Raw genomic sequence first — 15074 nt, 5'->3', positions numbered from 1 at the left:
TTGAAACCACTAATTATTCCAAACTTGATTACATGATTCATTTATGAGAACAAATTGTCTCAAAGTCAATCATTTAGTAGGTATTCAAATGACTAGAATTTAAGTTCCAAAATTGGTAGGTAAGAATGAGGTAGATAAACATTGAGCATCAAAACAAATTCATTCAGACTCAGTCTTTTTACAAGCAACAAAAATTGTTAGCTTGAAAAAGTTAATTATGCATGAATGAGCGGTATGTGGGTTAGTTTGAGATTGTTAATCAAGTCAGCAAAGGTGGTAGCCAGCACATGGAAGATTCTGTAAAGCAAACATAGGTGCTGTGCAAATTCTCTCAAAGCACATTAATCAGCTTACAAAAACAGTCAATACTCTGCCATACCCTGCCAATACTCTGCCATACCCTGCCAATACTCTGCCACACCGTGCCAATACTCTGCCATACCCTGCCAATACTCTGCCACACCGTGCCAATACTCTGCCATACCCTGCCAATACTCTGCAACACCCTGCCAATACTCTGCAATACCGTGCTAATACTCTGCCATACCCTGCCAATACACTGCCATACCATGCCAATACTCTGCCATACCCTGCCAATACTCAGCAATACTCAGCCATGCTCAGACAATATTACAGTGGGGGAGATAACATGGATATTACAGTGGGGGAGATTGTGGATATTACAGTGGGGACTATATGGTGGTGGAATTTTCACAGGATTTTGCAAATTCAATTATTTTTTGCTGACCCGAAAAATGATCCGATCCGTGACTCTGATCCGAGGAACAATCTGATCCGTGAGTTTTTTGATCCGTTGCACCCCTAATATATATATACGCACACATAACAGATGTAAATATATATATACACACACACACACAGAGATATATATATATATATAATGAGACATAATGTGAGATGGATATAAAATGTAAAATGTATTATTTATCTGTATTACCACTAGAGGTCTCTAAAATGAATGAGCTAAATAAGGATTGTTTATTACGTTTACTATTATGAATTGCAATATTGATATTATTGTTTTCAGATGGAATACTATGCCAATGCAATAGATGGTTGTTTATATATAGATATTTTTACAGGCTGCGTGAGTATTGTTATATAAGTACGAATGGACATCTGACTCTTTGACCCTTTGAAAAAGTCACGTGTTAAGTGACGCAACGCGTCAGAGAGAAGCTAGGTGTCGATCGTCACTTCCGGTCGCGGCCGAGAACGGAAGTTTTCATTGCTGTACCCACGATTTACGATTTTTCTATGTAAGTGTGGATTATTTAAATAAATTTGTTTTTATGCATTACTACACATTGGAGCCCCCCTCTCTTTCCTCTCCTGTGTGGGCCATCTTATGGGATGCTGATGTTCATTATGCTGGCGGTTCCCAATACATGAAATGAAGGAGATAGGAGACTGCAGCTGAGTTATACATAGCGTCATATGGTCCTGTGTGACCTTTCCTAGAGGTGAGAGGCTGGGGGAAATAAGGGGTGCACTTGGAGCACTGAAGTTAGATCATCGGTGGAGTGGCACTTGATGTGTTTTTCGTTTTTTGCACTGCATGGATATTTGAACTGTGGGACTTTATTGCACATTATCTTATATTAATATTTTTATTTTTCATTTTTCTGATGAACTTTTTGCACTTTTTTGGAATATTGCACTACTATTTATTTGTTAAGGTCATCCTATGGGTATATTATCAATTTGACCTTTTTTTGCACTATTGTGTATTTGCACATTTAGTCTATGTGGAAGTATATTGTATTTTTGTATATATATATTTTTTGATGCACTTGTTTATTTCAATAGCTTATTTTTGATTGCTATATATAGTTTTGTTTGGGCATTTAAAGCGCTTCTCCACCCTAAAGGGGAAGTTCCGCTAATCTGATCTCTCCCCCCCCCTCCGGTGCCACAATCGGCACCTTTCAGAGGGGAGGGGGGTGCAGTTACCTGGATAATCCAGGTATCTGCAACCACTTCCAGGACAGACCACCGTAGACCCCGTAGATGTCCCCCTCCCCGTTGTGTTCTGGGAAACCCACAGTTCCCAGGACACAGCGGGGACCAGAAGAGATGCGCAGCGCGACTCGCGCATGCGCAGTAGGGAACCGGGCAGCGAAGCCGCAACGCTTCACTTCCCGATTCCCTGACAGAGGATGGCGGCGGGGGCAGCAGAGAGACGAGCGATTGCTCGTCATCTGCCGCTGACATCGCTGGACCCTGGGACAGGTAGTAGCTGCTGGCTTTTAATATTTTTTTTTAGGTGCAGAACCAATTTAATACTGAGGTTACCCTGGGTAGCGCCACAGTACCACCCCCCCCTTTTTACTGAATATATTAATTCCTATATACAGAGATTTCCTGACACCCCCCCAGGGCTCAAGTCCTGCGGGAACGCATGGAAACGGAGTTCCTGTACTTTTTCCACAACAGGAACTCCGTTCCCATTAGCAGCCACATCCTGCAAGACTTTGAAATATGTGAGCTGTGTGGAAGGTACTACACCAGTAGCCGCTGACACAGCTCGCAATAGTAAGTGCCGCACACCTGACCATTCAGGCATTGCCAGTAGGGGGCCCCATGACAGCTTCCACTTCGATCTACCTGTCAATCACAGGTAGATCAGGTCTAGGTCTAGCTGATGGGTAGATCAGGTCTAGGTCTAGCTGACGGGTAGATCAGCTATTCTGCTCACAGGATATGCAGGGAGAGAGGTGAGCTGAGGAAGGAACATCAGTTTGGGGTGGTAAGCTGAGCACAATACCTGGCAAAGTTTAATGCCAGGAGGGAAGTTTATGTGGAAATATGTGAAGGGTTGGAATAGCAGCGAGTGTGTGTTGGAGCCCCTGCAGAGTTTGCAGCCCCCCCAAGCTAACATACATCTCCTAAGCAGGAACACATCACTATCTCCCCAAGCATTCTGTCCAGATAATGTGCAGTTCATTTATGACCTTTCCGTTTAACCCCGTGTTATCCAAACTCTGTTCAATGAAAAGTGTAAACTCACCACATAAACACTCTATATACAAAATAACATCCCCAATAAAGATCAGAACATGATGTTCACATTTGCATGGAAGCACAATTGAATAAATGCTGATTATTCAGAGAATTACCGTATTTATGATTATTGAGGATTGTTTTGTTTTTTTAATGTACTAACAGTTACGCTTCATACACACAATAGGAAAATTGGATGAAAAATACCACTTTTGAAGCGTTCGTACATATGAGCGTATCATTTTTTTTTTTTTTGGGTGGGGGAGTGGATCTTGGGTGGAAGTTCCCACACTTTTTTCCCAGGACTTGACCCCTGCCCCCCCCCATATTGGATACCTTGTATAGGAGATGAGGAGATGAACGGTGTGTTGGAGATATCAGATTGTACAGCAGTGATTATTGATAATAATGATCGGTATTGGGAAGTCGGTGATCTCGGCACTCAGATCTGGTCAGAGGATGATAAATTCCCCAACATCCCCCCTCCCCTCCCCTATATCCATCATCCAGTGTGACGTCAGTGATAATGTCCCTTCTACGTCACAGTGCAGTACAGACAGGCGGAGTGTATGATGATCGCTGTATAGAGATCTCAGTGGGGTGTGCGGGGACACCGAACTTATTGAAACATTTTCTGAGCTGTGATGAGAATTCATACCCTGTACACCATGTATGATCCGTAGTAGTGTAGTATAGCCCCCCTCTCCATGTAGTATAGCCCCCCATCTCCATGTAGTATAGCCCCCCCTCTCCATGTAGTATAGCCCCCCCTCTCCATGAAGTATAGCCCCCCCTCTCCATGTAGTATAGCCCCCCCTTCTCCGTGTAGTATAGTTCCCCCCCTTCTCTGTGAAATAAAGTAAAAAAATAAGCACATCACGCCACCTACTACCAGTGGCTCAGAACAGAGCGCTTAAAATTATGCAATGGGAGGGGCTTAATATCTGAGCCTACAAGTGCAGGGGGAGAAGACAGGCTAATGTGCGGAGGGGGGTGGGGGTGTCAGGAGTGTAATGTGCAGAGTGCGGGGGTCAGGAGTGGGTGGTGCACAGAGTGCAGGGGTCAGGAGTGGGTGATGCACAGAGTGCGGGGGTCAGGAGTGGGAGGTGCACAGAGTGCGGGGGTCAGGAGTGGGTGGTGCACAGAGTGCGGGGGTCAGGAGTGGGTGGTGTGAATTTTTTTAGAAGTATATAAGGCCCGGCACACAGCACCTCCTGTGATTCCTTTACCACCACCCCTTATACATAACACATGGTATTGCTGGCATCTTCAGTTCCCGCTTTAGCTGGCTGCAAAAAACTAGTTGCCCTACATTCAAAGGAAAAGCAGTGCATTGAGGTTACAGTGAATTAACTCTTGTAAATTCACTGGGACTGTGAACTTTGAACACACAGGGGGGCGTATCCAGGGAGGAGGGGGGCAGAGAGTGCGAGCATCGGGGGGCCAGAGGGTGTGAGCCCGGGGGGGGGGGGCCCGGAGGGTGTGAGCCGGGGCTGGCCTCGGAGGGTGCGAGCTCAGAGTGTGGGGGTCCGGAGGGTGCGAGCCCAGAGGGGGGGCCCCGGAGGGGGGGCCCCGGAGGGGCCCAGTGGGTGTGAGCCCAGAGGAGGAGTAAAGCCCCATACACACTATCAGATTATCTGCTGAGTTTTTCCTTCAGATTTACCAAAACCATGTAGTAGAAGGGCCTGCCTGATTGCATACACATTGAAACTCCTAAGGTTTGTCCTCATATTATATGGTTTTGGTAAATCTGAAGGAAAAACTCAGCAGATAATCTGATAGTGTGTATGGGGCTTAATTGGATGTATAGAGAGGAGTGATTGGATGTATCACTGTTATTTCTTTCCTTTGAAGACCTGAAGTTCAGGGAAGCAGCATTGAGAAAGCAGGAGTTGGCTCCAAAAGTTGTAAACTGCAAGTACTGAAGGAGAAATTTTAACAAATGTGTTAGGCCAAAAAATTCTGATTGTTTAATCCTACTTCAAGTGATGTGTATTTCTTTTGTTAGGTCTCCTGTATATCCTCCTGGTCTGCCCATTGCTGACATAGGTGACGGTGTACATACAGAGCGGACCGGAGATCAGTGAATGTGATATGAAGTGCCCTCAGTCTGAAGGTGTGCTGGAGCTGTACAAACGATGTGGGGGGGGGGGGGGTAGTAGGCACTTTACTGGAGTTGTACTGTGAAGATCTGCACACCAAAAACAATGACAAGAACAGACTTCACCTGCACACAGGGAGCGGCTGCTGGAAGCTGACCCAGACTGGGAGGAGAGACTCCTGTGTGTATATTCTAGAATTCCACAGCAACCCAACAAAACAACTTTCCTCTACAGAGATCCGTGTTCTGGGTAACAGTCCATATACTGCATCACACTTCTCTGCTCTGCATTGTACTCTATGGGGGGGGGGGGGGTGAAGTGATACACTAATTTATAGAGGCCAGTAAAGTAGGGGAATATATGTGGGGGGAGGGGTTGTAGATTACATGAGTATTCATGGCAGTTGATAAGCCAGTACTGCCGGCCCTGTTGTACCAGGCCCGGTGTCCTGAGCTAAGCAGGGGGGGCCCGGGCAGCCTCACAGATGAGGCAGTGGGAGGAGTGTGGCAGTGGGAGGAGTTACAAGCACTGATCTCCCTGTGTGGCTTTCAATGAAGCAGCTGACAGGCGCTTCTCCTCCTCCCCCTCCCGCAGCTGTCAGCTGCTTCATTGAAAGCCACACAGGGAGATCGGTGCTTGTAACTCCTCCCACCGCTGCACTGATCATCCCCCGAATGCCCATCAAATAAATGTCCCTTAATCTCTGGGCCCCACATCCGCCCCCGGGTCCTCCATGTCCTCTTCCAGTCCCCCTCCCTCATCCCAGGTCTGTCAGGATGAAGAGCGGAGAAGGGAGCAAGTAAATGTAATTTACAGGCACCTGCCTTTTTTTTTAATGAACAGTCACCAATCACTGACTGTCCACTCATAACGGAGGATTGTGATATCTGTTTATGATGCTTACGTTTATGAATAGGGAGGAGCCTCTGTCTGCTCTCCATTCATCTTCAGTGCAGCTGAGGCTGCAGAGAAAGGGACTGGGGAATCTGTGTCCTTAGTCCCTTTCCCTGTCTCAAAGGGGAGATGTCAGGGGTCTGGTATCCCAACAAATCCCCTTTCCAACAGGGCTGATTTAAAAAAAAAAAAGGTTTAATATTTTTTAGAAATTAAATTGTAAAAATAAATACTGACACCCCCCCCCCCCCCCCAACACACACACACACACAAAGAATTGTCAAACATATTTAAAAAAAAAAAAAAAGTAAGAAAAATGCAATTGTAAAAAAAAAAAAACATTTGTAAAAAACATTTAAAACAAAAACTGACGCTGTCCAGCCATAACCATTAATTTTTTTTGAGGTGGGGCCAGGGGTGGAACTGAAGAGGTAGGCTGGATGTGGCTCTATTATTTCTATTAGAGTACCTTTTGGGTATTGATCAGCATGTGTACAAAAGCTAGCACTCTATTCCATGTTTTTGGACTTTGTATTGGTGACTGTCCTTCTGATCATTCCAGATCCGGTTCTCATCTCCAACATCTCCAGTAACTTCAGCCGGTTGGGTGAGGAGGTCGCTGTGAGCGTCCAGTTCTCTGGAGAAGAGAGCGCTGTGACCTGGGAGGTGGACGGGGAGCCTCTCCCTGAAAGATACCGGCTGATAGATGACAATAGGACGCTGATTATCCCCAGTGTGCAGAGAGACGACGCCGAGAGGAGATTCCGGGTCAGGATCACAAACCCGGTCAGTGAGGAGATCCGGGAATACCGACTGATCAATGATACGATGTTCATCAGAATGCTGGAAACAGAAGGTATTGGTTACTATGAGGGGGGGGGGGTCATGTTATATTCCATGTATGGGGGTGTTATAGATTGGGGTCCGGTCTCCTCTTCTCTGGGGGGTCATAGTGGGAGGGTGACACAGAATAGTAACATTGTGTCTTGTTGTCTCTTCTCTGCTCTCCTGATGGAGAATTATACAGGTGAGATGTCACATGACTGTAAAGGTGGGTCCTTGCTCTGTTAGGTGCTCGATTTCCCTCTTCCTATCTTTCCTAGGCCGTGGTCTGGATGTACTTGGGAGTCCCATTCACCGGTGAGATAACCAAAACTCATACACGAGATGTATGTGAATAATGATTACATTTAATGTTTTGAATACAACAGGTTATATGCTGAGACAATTGGGGTGGCACCCTGTGGAGTAGCCAATCAGGGATTCCCATTCCCCCTTGTAGTTATACACCAAACTTTTCCTAGTAACAGGTTTATTGACAGAACAAGCAGGATAAGCAGAAAATCGTGTCTTCATGGCAAAGCACGTCATTAACCTTCACGAGATAAGAATAAGACTACGATATTCAACAACATTGTGCTAATAGTCTGTGATCCAGACGTTCTAGGTCACAGACGCAGTTAAGAGAATATAAGATAGTTGCATATCTTGGCTTTCTCTGTACAAACTCTCGCGGCCAAGGGCATTCTAAGAAAACAGCATATTTTCCAAATAGCAAGCATCTATGTCTTAGCAGTTAGAATTCTAGCTTGGTCATACAAAGTTTAAAATGGATGACAGTATAACAAAATGGAGACTTGTTAATCCTTATAATGACCACCGACCATACAGACTGATACATTGTATATTTATTACATGTTCTGTATTTGTTATTTTAAATCCTATTTACTCTCACAGGTTCTGATTCATATGGAAGGACAAGAGGGGGTCTGATTGCTGGATTTGCAGCAGTGGTGGTCTTAGTTGTGGTCTGCATTATAGGATGGGTGAGTGGTCTGCTATGCTCCTTTATAGTACAATATTATGTTGTTAATGAGAATAGTTATTTAGTGGGTTTAGAGACAGAACGTTGTTGTCACCAGCTGGCTGTGAGCTGACGCGGAATGTACTATGTAGTAGGGATGCACCAATACTGATATCGGTATTTGTGCCAATATTATTTTCACAAGTACTTGTGAAAATGCTCACAATACTGAAACCAATACTTTGCGGTGTGATTTAAGTTCATACAAAATGAATGGACGCAAATGGCACTGCAAAATATTCCACCAGCTCAGGCTCCTATCTGACTGGACATCTGCAGCTGCGACTCCTCCTGCGCCTCTCATGGCTTTGTTTCCTCCAGCAGCTCAACCCTCCCCCCCCCCCCAACCTCCAGTAGTTCGAACCATCTCTTTCTAGTGCTGACAGGAGAGAGAACTGCTGGAGGGACTGCGGGGGGGGGGGGAGAGGGAGAGAACTGCTGGAGGGACTGCGGGGGGGGAGAGAGAGAGAGAGAACTGCTGGAGGGACTGCGGGGGGGGGGGAGAGAGAGAGAACTGCTGGAGGGACTGCGGGGGGGAGAGAGAGAGAGAGAACTGCTGGAGGGACTGCGGGGGGGGGAGAGAGAGAGAACTGCTGGAGGGACTGCGGGGGGGGAGAGAACTGCTGGAGGGACTGCGGGGGGGAGAGAGAGAGAGAACTGCTGGAGGGACTGCGGGGGGGGAGAGAGAGAGAACTGCTGGAGGGACAGCGGGGGGGGGGGGGAGAGAACTGCTGGAGGGACTGTGGGGGGGAGAAAACTGCTGGAGGGACTGCGGGGGAAGAGAGAGAGAGAACTGCTGGAGGGACTGCGGAGGGGAGAAAACTGCTGGAGGGACTGCGGGGGGAGAGAATTGCTGGAGGGACTGCGGGGGGGGGAGAGAGAGAACTGTTGGAGGGACTGTGGGGGGAGAGAACTGCTGGAGGGACTGCGGGGGGAGAGAGAGAGAACTGCTGGAGAGAGCCACTGTGGGCTGGGAGAGGGAGAGCCACTAGAGGCTGTGGGAGCAAAGCCATGGGAAAGGCGGAGGAGCTGCAGATGTCCATAGCCGAATGGGACTCGAAGCTGGTGGAACCCGTCATGCACGGAGGTTTCTCCACTCCTGTGTGAGCTCAAAATCACTGACGAGGCTGGGCTCACACAGACGTGGTGGGGAAACCGCATGCATTTCTGACAGGACTCGCACTGCTTTCCTGTTCAAATCGCATGCAGCGGGATTTGTGCCCATTCATTTTGTAGGGATGCAAATCACACAGCAAAGTATTGGGACCTGGTATCAGCGATACAATAAAGGGGTTATCAGCTCATCCCTACTATGTAGCTGTGTCCGGGTTTATTTCCATAAGCCGGTTTCCAGTGCTGGATCTGCTGGTCATCCTACAACAGCGTTGTACTAGGGTGGTCATTTTCCGGGGACAATCCTGGGTGATCTATGAGGACATTCAATGCCCCCCCCGACCTTTCATCCTGGATTTTATATTCTCAGATCCTGTCCAGATGTAGAAGGAGCAGTAAAGTGATTCGGAAAGACTCGGAGAATGGATTGTTGGCCGCTGTCACCCAGAATGGATCTGACCACATTAACCACTTTCAGACCGGACCATTTTGCTGGTAAATGACCAGAGGTCTTTCTACAATTTGGCACTGCGCTGCTTTAACTGGTAATTGTGCGGTCATGCAATGTTGTACCCAAACAAAATTTGCGTCCTTTTCTTCCCACAAATAGAGCTTTCTTTTGATGGTATTTGATTGCCTCTGCGAATTTTATTTTTTGCGATATAAACGTAAAAAGACCACAAATTTTGAAAAAAAATGATATTTTCTACTTTTTGTTATTAGAAAAATCCAATAAACTCAATTTTAGTAATACATTTAGGCCAAAATGTATTCAGCCACATGTCTTTGGTAAAAAAAAAGTCAATAATTGTATATTTATTGGTTTGCGCAAAAGTTGTCACATCTACAAACTAAGGTACGTTTTCTGGAATTTACTCAGCTTTTAGTTTACGACTGCCTATCTCATTTCTTGAGGTGCTAAAATGGCAGGGCAGTACAAACCCCCTCAAAATGACCCCATTTTGGAAAGTAGACACCCTAAGGAAATTGATAAGTGGCATGTTGAGCCCATTGAATATTTTATTTTTTTGCCTCAAGCGATTGAATAATGCCAAAAAAAAATTTTTTTTTTTTTTTTTACACAAAGTTGTCACTAAATGATATATTGCTTACACATGCTATGGGCATATGTGAAATGACACCCCAAAATAAATTCTGCTGCTTCTCCTGAGTACGGGGATACCACATATGTGGGACTTTTTGGGAGCCTAGCCGCGTACGGGCCCCGAAAACCAAGCACCGCCTTCAGGCTTTCTAAGGGCGTACATTTTTGATTTCACTTCTCACTACCTATTACAGTTTTGAAGGCCATAAAATGCCAAGATGGCACAAAACCCCCACAAATGACCCCATTTTAGAAAGTAGACACCCCAAGCTATTTGCTGAGAGGCATTTTGAGTCCATAGAATATTTTATATTTTGCCACAAGTTGCGGGAAAATTACAAACTTTAATTTTTTTTTATTTTTTTTTCACAAAGTTGTCACTAAATGATATATTGCTCACACATGCTATGGGCATATGTGAAATGACACCCCAAAATAAATTCTGCTGCTTCTCCTGAGTATGGGGATACCACATATGTGGGACTTTTTGGGAGCCTAGCCGCGTACGGGGCCCCGAAAACCAAGCACCGCCTTCAGGCTTTCTAAGGGCGTTACAGTTTTGAAGGCCATAAAATGCCAAGATGGCACAACCCCCCCCCCAAATGACCCCATTTTGGAAAGTAGACACCCCTAAATTTAGAGGTACACTAGTGAGACTAGGTAATAAATGGCGGGTGCCCTGAAACTATAAAAAAATAACTAACCAACCAGCGTCACCTGTAACAGTTATATGGTGATCACTGGTGAAAGGGTTAACTAGGGGGCAATCAGGGGACTTTATGCAGTAGTATATGGGGGTCCCTGGCGCTATAAAAAGCTGCGGCGAACCTAAATACCTACCTGCCTAACTAGCGTCACCTGTGACACTAATACAGCGATCAGAAAAACTATCGCTTATTAGGCTGGGTTCACACTGGAGCGATGCGGGAACGCCACGAATCCGCGGCGGGTTCCCGCATCACATGCCTCCCGGCGGCAGTTCACACTGCCCTATGCGAACTGCTGGGAGTGTCAGTGAAATGTTAATGACACCCCCAGATCAGTTCGCATATCGCAGTGCGATCTGCAAACTCGGATCGCATGGTGTGAACACCCATGCGATCCGATTCTGCTGCGGGCCAAAAAAAGGGTCCCGTGCGAATTTGCGGCGGGTGCGACACGAATTCAGCCATACTATCTGTATGGCTGAACTCGAATTGCACAGAGATCGGATGTGATTTGCACTGCAGTGCGGTGCGAATCACATTCGTTCTCATAAACCGCTGCAATGTGAACCCAGCCTTAGTGACACTGGCGACGGGGGGTGATCACGGGGTTAAACCTTTATTGGGGGGGTTGGGGGGTACATTAGAACTAAAGGGGGCTAACCCTAACTGCCCTAACAGTTATTACAGTCACAAATGACACCAATGCAAAAAAAAAAAAAAATGACATTGGTGTCACTGTGACTGGCGGGCAGGGGTAATTGGGGGGGGTGATGGGGGGGGGTGTGAGTGTGCCTGGCATGTTCTACTGTGTAGTGTCGTGTTGGTGCAACTCACCGATCCTCTCTCCTCGGTGTCGGAACGAAAAATACCGACACGGAGGAGAGATTACATCACTTCCTCTCCTGTGTTTACATTACAGGAGAGGAAGTGATCTCACGGAGCATTTTCATTCATCGGGAGCGATCGCGAGGGGGTGGCCATGAATGAATGGCCGTCCCCTCGTCCGGGATCGCTCCCGAACGAATACTGACCGCCGCAGGCACCGGTCGGGGGCCCGATCGGGCCCCCGACCGGCGGGCAGGCAAGGACGTACATGTAAGCCCTTATGCCTGCCCGTGCCATGCTGTCGACGTACATCGTCGTGCGGCGGTCGGGAAGTGGTTAAAGGGGATTCAGATTCTGGAAGAGACGGAGGGGTCCAGATCCAAATGCACAGAGACCCCTCATCTGTCACCAGGGCAGGATTGCAGAGCCTCCCATACATTGTATGTAATGGGGACACTTCAGATGACCGTCCCATAAATACACACAGCTGATCTATGACCTGAGCTGAACGACTGCCATAAATCTTTAACATCTACATTTATTATATATTATGATTTAAATTTTAGGAGATTCAGTGTAGAAAAACAAAACATGACATTCAATGTGTTTCCAGTCTCGGCTTCTTGCTATAGGATTTCTATTATCTGTTGCACTTTTACATCTGCACCTTCTGTGTGTTGTCTTCAAAAGTTCCTGTAGGTGTCGCTGTGGGGTTGATTTTATAAAACTGGAGATTGCAAAATCTGGTGAAGATCTGCATAGAAACCAATCAGCTTCCAGGTTTTATTATCAAAGCTTCATTGAACAATCTGAAGTTAAAAGCTGATTGGCTACCGTGCACAGCTGCCCCAGATTTTGCAGTCTCCAGTTTTTCCCTCTGTGTTTATATATAAAGTGTACCTGTCTTCATAGATTGGAAAAGGCAGTCAAATCGCAACCTATTTATTAGGATGTAGAACTGTAATCAAGGCTTCCTTTATGAATGTAGAACAAATAATCAGTCCAAAAATGAACAAGGAAAATGGAAATATGACTTGATGGTTGCTCTTTTATATATTTTTTGTGAATGGAGATGTATTTTTATTACAATATTTATAATGTGCTACCAAAAGTGTGTGTGTGTGTGTGTGTGTGTGTTTTGCATTTAATGAGTTTCTAGCAGCTTCCTTCAATGCACTATAATATTATTCACATGTGACATAATATATATATATATATATATATATTGCTTAGGATAAATAAAATGCACAAGATTTTATTATCAAAAAAGTGAGATTGCGCTATGGTTTATTTAAAAGGATTTTTTGTTATCAAGCTGCCTCTACCGGAATAGTCTAACTGTAAAGGTGAACTATACTATGTGCAAAGAAAATTGGGTAGACTTGGCGCTATACTTTTTAAGATTAAAAAGTGTGAAATATTCCTATTATAGCGTGAATCAATCTGCTAGTGATTTAGTGACCATAATTAAATCTATCAGGGTATGGCAAAAAAATAAAAATTATTTGCTATCCGTGCCTAAAAATAATGTGTTCTCATCTCACTGTCAGTAAACAATCATTGTACATATAATTCATACAAAAAATGTATATAAGAATAAAAAATACACAACCAAAAATATAAATATATACTCTGGATAACGTCCGAATGACGAAATGCGTAGGGCGTGGCCATACGACGTGCACTCTCCACGACAAACAGCAACGGCCGGCGGCAACTTTTAAACATTGCGATTTTAAATTCAGCTGCATGTGAGTAGTTTTCCATCTTAATAAAGGATATTGTGTTTACGTACTACACCGTGGATATGTCCTTTTCTCCATTACACATATAAACGAGGATACAATACCATTGGATGAACAAGCATCTCCCAGGATAACGCCAGATAATGCCAGAGAGCAGCACAGGGACTTACACTGTGAAGGCTTATCCACCCTAACAGGGGTAGGATTTCTGGTGAGGGCAATTACATTACTGAGCACTGAAAAGCGCACCGGGAGAAGTTTATTCTACTGTGAAAAATCAAGGATCTTTGGACAAGTCACTTTTTTTCTTTTTTGTGTGGGACTTTCATGATGATGGGAACATATAATATAACGGAAAATTTATATCAAATACTTACCGTAATTTTCCTTTCCTGATGGACTCCATGGCAGCCTACGTATGGGTTAATCCCGCCTCTCCTACCTCATAGGACCCCACTCCCATAAATCTTTGCTTCTAGTCAGAGACCACGTTCCGTAACTTAGTCTACTCCAGCAAATGGTAGGGAACTCCTGCTGCCATGGAGTCCATCAGGAAAGGAAAATTACGGTAAGTATTTGATATAAATTTTCCGTTTTCCTGACAGACTCCATGGCAGCCTACATATGGGAAATGATTAGCCATACACACCCGGGTGGGCAATTGCTGGTTGAAGAAAAGAAGGTTTAATTGGCACCGTCAACAGATAAGACATTCAAACTAAAATTAACCGAAGACAAGGAAGCCGGTTCTACACAATAGTGTGTCATAAAAGTATTAATCGATGACCATGAGGCCCCTTTACAGATCACTTCCGGGGAAACATGATGGGAAGCTGCCCACGATGTAGAAACACTCCTAGTAGAATGAGCAGTAACCGCTTCTGGGGGAGCCAGACCCTTAGCCTTATATGCCCTTTGGATGGCTTGGACAATATAGTTCTTGAAGAAGCACGTAAACCTCTATTCTTCCCATAAAAGTAAATGAACAAGTGATCAGAATTCCGTAAAGGAGCTGTGGCTTCTAGGTATTTCTTTAAGACTTCCCCAACATCTAGAGGATGAATATTGGAGTCTTCATCTGCCTGGAAAATTGGAAGGACAATTTCTTTATTTTCATGAAAAACAGTTGTTACTTTAGGATTTGATCCCAACATAGGAATCAAGACTGCCCGATCTGGGAAAAAAGTGAGAAATGGCTCCTTGCAGCCTAGGGAACTAATCTCAGAAACCCTTTTGGCCGATGTTATGTCCACTAGGAAGGCAGTTTTAAGAGAGAGATCCTTAATAGATGCTTGTCCCATATGCATTTCTGAGAAAAAGTCCAAAACAAACGGAAGATCCCATTTTGGAAACCTCGGCTTTCTCTGAGGTCCGAGACTTCTTGCCCCTTTGAAGAACTGCCTAGTGAGAGGATGCTTGGCCCATGAGACTCCTGAAAATGCAGAGATCGCAGAGACCTGAACCCGCAAGGAACTTACAGATAGGGACAAATCTAGACCCGTTTGTAGAAAACCAATAACATCCCGTATCTTCGGATCTCTACATGAGCCGTTGGATGTGGACACATTGTCCACAAATTTTGACCAAATTCTCTGATAAACTTTGTTGGTACCTGGTCTTCTGGCATTTAGTAGAGTAGAATGGCTGTGTCAGGACAGCCTAATGCTTCCAGCCTTTCCCTTTCAAAAACCAAGC

At 45.2% G+C, this 15074-nt stretch overlaps 1 protein-coding gene across 1 annotated transcript in view; it reads left to right on the top strand.

Moving 5' to 3' along the window:
- The first annotated feature begins 4275 nt into the window (after positions 1–4275).
- The window catches only part of LOC143981509 (uncharacterized), a 626671-nt gene continuing 615872 nt past the window's right edge, over positions 4276–15074 (top strand). Inside the window, exons 1-3 of the mRNA XM_077479378.1 lie at positions 4276–4368; positions 5141–5375; positions 6583–6876. Coding sequence (XP_077335504.1) covers positions 4276–4368; positions 5141–5375; positions 6583–6876 — 622 coding nt within the window. The remainder of the gene's footprint in view (positions 4369–5140; positions 5376–6582; positions 6877–15074) is intronic.

The sequence above is a fragment of the Lithobates pipiens genome, unplaced genomic scaffold, assembly GCF_037356315.1.
Source record: "Lithobates pipiens isolate NorthernLeopardFrog02 unplaced genomic scaffold, aLitPip1_a1.2 Scaffold_16, whole genome shotgun sequence".
Taxonomy (NCBI): domain Eukaryota; kingdom Metazoa; phylum Chordata; class Amphibia; order Anura; family Ranidae; genus Lithobates; species Lithobates pipiens.
Note: the sequence above shows the minus strand (reverse complement) of the source record. Positions and strands in the feature narration are given on the sequence as shown.